At 45.0% G+C, this 3,518-nt stretch overlaps 1 protein-coding gene across 1 annotated transcript; it reads right to left on the reverse strand.

Annotated features, from left to right (window-relative positions):
• Positions 1 to 337: 337 nt before the first annotated feature.
• MAP10 (microtubule associated protein 10) lies at positions 338 to 3,119 on the reverse strand. Its single transcript, XM_007099229.3, has one exon. The coding sequence runs from the start codon at positions 3,113 to 3,115 to the stop codon at positions 407 to 409; it is 2,709 nt and encodes a 902-aa protein (XP_007099291.2). The 5' UTR covers positions 3,116 to 3,119; the 3' UTR covers positions 338 to 406.
• Between the last annotated feature and the right edge of the window lie 399 nt (positions 3,120 to 3,518).

Below are 3,518 nucleotides of genomic sequence, written 5' to 3' on the forward strand. Positions count from 1 at the left end.
CATCTCACACAGTAAGTTCTTCTATATTTGTTAAATGACTTATTCTCATTAAAACTTATTCCTATGAAAATTATACCCTTTTTAACTAGTCTCTTTTTTAATGGTGTACCTGAAGTTGGCTTTAGGATGACTGATACCTTCAGATGAATACTTTGAGAGATAGTTTAGAAAGATACTTTTATTCTTACAAGATTCAACAACTTAAATCTTACCTAGATTGTAAGGTGATTTCATGATTAATATGGTTAAATAGAAACCATCTAGACATCAAAATAACATTTATAATTCTTAAAAAGAATTATTTACACAAATTATGTACTAAAATAATGTACAGAATTATTAAAAATTGTTTCACTAACAGTACACATAGGTTCTAAAAAATGAAATGTCTTTTAAGCACATATTTTCACATTGTATATCCTGGAAGTTTATTTATCACTAATTCGCAAATATCTTTGCATTGCTTGGAAATATTTAGTGAACCAACGTCATCATCTTCTTCAAAGTGATCTGGTGTGCTGCTATCCAGGACATTAAGTTCTAGTTCTGATAAATTAGATGGCAGATAAGAACTCACTTGAGATGTCCGAGGTGACTGGCTTTTTTCTGAAGACTTGCAACCGATTTTTGTTTTAAGTTTAGCAACTTTAGAATTATGCACACTGTTTCGATCTACCTGGTTTCCTTTTTCCTCAGTCCAATGTGATACAGACAAATCACTGGTAGAGATACTAGAATCTTCCTCCAAACTTTTATCTGGAATCCTTGGAATATGAGATCCTTTATGTGAGCGTACTGGTGAGCCAGCTGAAAAAGGTGGGCTAAGAATAGAACTCTTTTCGCTGCTGTTTTTTCTTATGGACAGTCTTGTTTCACTAGACTTACCTGTGTATTGATTATGTTTTGGATTTTCTGCTGCTAAATGGCTACCACAAGCTTGTAAAATTCTGCTAGTATCCTCGGTGGTATAGAAATCTTCGGAAAAGCAAGGACTGGTGAAGTCATCTGAATACTTTAGTTCTGAGATGCTTTCAGAGCAACTACTCCCACTTGGTTTTTCACTCATATCATCAGTAAGAATGTCATCATCGCTGACTTTGACATGCTTATCGTCTATTTCTTTATCTACTACAATTCTGTCAACAACTGCAACCTGTTGGGAAAGACACGGACTTTGGATTTTCCTTTCCATTTCTCCTTCCAAAATACTTGCATGAGGAAACCTTTCTGGGACAATGGAATCTGGACATATAATTTCTTCCAATAAACCATTATTTGTTCTATGTTCACCACACTCTGTTTTTTCAGTTGCACATTTCAGCTTAGTTTCTTTACCTGTGCGAGGATCATCAAAACCACCACTGATTTGCTTTGAGGTATCACTGTTCTCAGCAAAAGATGCATCTGATTTCGAACACCTATCTTTAGGCAGTTGATGTGGCTTCTGAGGTTGTTCCGCAAAGCTGAATACTTTAACTTTGGATGATGGAAATCTGAGTTTTGCACCCAACATCTGTGCTTGCATTTTTCTATACTGTTCTCTTTTTTCATGCACTAACAACATATCAGGGTTTGTTTGCTTTAAACGTAGTTTAAGTGTATTTGTTAAACCATAAAGCAGCCTCCCCCTCGGAACTCTTTTGGGGGGGTTTCCACTGTTCTTTTCAAAATATTTCTCTTTTTTGAGATTTTCACCTTGGTTCTTTTTATACTGAAGATTCACCGACTCGTCATTTTCCCCCACAGAAAGCTTACCCTTCTTAGATTCAGATTTACATGTGCATTTGGCAGAAGACTCTGGTGACTTCTTACCCTCAGTTCTATATAACCAGGCTAAGTGAGGATGTATTTGAGGGGGGCTTGCCACAGGTTGGTTATATAACAAGGACAACTCAACCAACAAAGCGTTTAACAAAGGCAGCTGCCTTATTGTGTTAATTCTACTTTGTTCAGTTTGCCCGTGATACGCAGTTTGATCACTTGCTCCTTTCTCCTGAACATGCGGAGGATTTATGGGCTTCGGAGGACTCTCATGTGTCCCAGAATCAGCATGTTTCAGAGAATCAATATGTGCTGGGACAGTTACGTGATTTCCCCCCAGAGAAATACCATCCAATTCCTCAGGGGCATTTATTTGAGGTTTAATGGTGATTGTACCCTGTACAGGAGGCATCTTTTCTTGGGTCAAATGAGTGTAATACAGAGGAGGAGGGCAAAATATGTTGGCTTCAATGTCCAACTCTGTGACTCCCTGACATGGGGGGCTAACGCTTCTCACCCCACTAGAATTTGAACAAACAGAGCTGGTTTTGCCATGCTCCACAGAAACCGTGTTACTACAGTTGGTCTTACTATGGAAAGCTATTTCCTTCAAATCCTTCTGTGCCTTCGGGATTTTTAAACTCACAAGGGACTTATCAGCATCTCGTGGTCTTGGCTCTGAGTCTGGCTGCTGTGGTTCCTGTGGGGTCTGGGAACTGACCTCTACAAGCTCCACCCCACCTCCTGCGGTAGCGACTGGCCGCTCAAGATGGCCCAACAAGCTGCTTCCCAAGTCAGTGAAGCGGTAGCCCAGGGCAATGTCCCCAATCCGCTCCCCGACTTGGTTACGCAGAGGGAAACTTCCTCGATGACCCTGGGAGCAGCCGGAGGCGGCCTGCCCCAGGACCTTGTGGGCGGCGGCGGCCAGCGAGATGCTACAGGCACCCAGGAGTCGCGGGGCAGGAGTCGGGCGCCCAGGGGGCAGCTGCAGCAGCAAGGTGTAAAGCGGTGTCCGAAGGAGCAGGCGGTGCAGGGTAACGGGGTGCAGGCGGAAGAGACAGGACTTGCCGCGACCGAAGCTGACCAGGCCAGGCCGGGGTTCCGGGGCTGGGGCGCCGGGGCCGTCAGGAGGGTAAACCAGCAGGGTGGGGAAGTCCAGCAGGCGGAAGGCCACTGCGGGGCACAGGTCGCGCGACGGCCGTGGTGGCGACGCCTCCTCCTCGTCTTCCTCTTGCTCCTCCTCCACCTCGACCACGGGCCGCGGCGGCGGCGGCGGCAGCAGCCCGGCTTCAAGACGCACCCAATCTACGAGCAGCTCCAGCGAGAAAAGCCGCTCGGACGAGGGGACCGCCATTGCTGTTGCCCCTGGAGACGCTGAAGCTTGGGTCTCGCGAGAGACCGGGAGACCACAGCGCCTGTCTCTGCTCTCTCGCGAGACTTAAGGGGGCGCCCCGGCTGGCCTAAGGCTACAGCTGCTGTGGGAATTTTCGCCGCTCAATGTATTTTCCTTTCCAGGCTTGTGTTTACACAATTGCTTATAATCCCGAGGCATGCTCACATGATGGCAACAACAACAACAACAACAACAACAACAGCAAAACACCAGACTTATTTTTTGTTGTTGTTTTGGTCACGTTTTTATCCCTGCAGATCTCATGCAATTTTGAAGCGGGGTCAAGTCTATATGAGGAAAATGGAAAGTAAATCAGGACTCCCTTTCCAGACCCCAGGGCTAATGAAAGCCAGTGTACTTTCCA

Source organism: Panthera tigris, chromosome D2 (genome assembly GCF_018350195.1).
Source record: "Panthera tigris isolate Pti1 chromosome D2, P.tigris_Pti1_mat1.1, whole genome shotgun sequence".
NCBI classification, from domain to species: domain Eukaryota; kingdom Metazoa; phylum Chordata; class Mammalia; order Carnivora; family Felidae; genus Panthera; species Panthera tigris.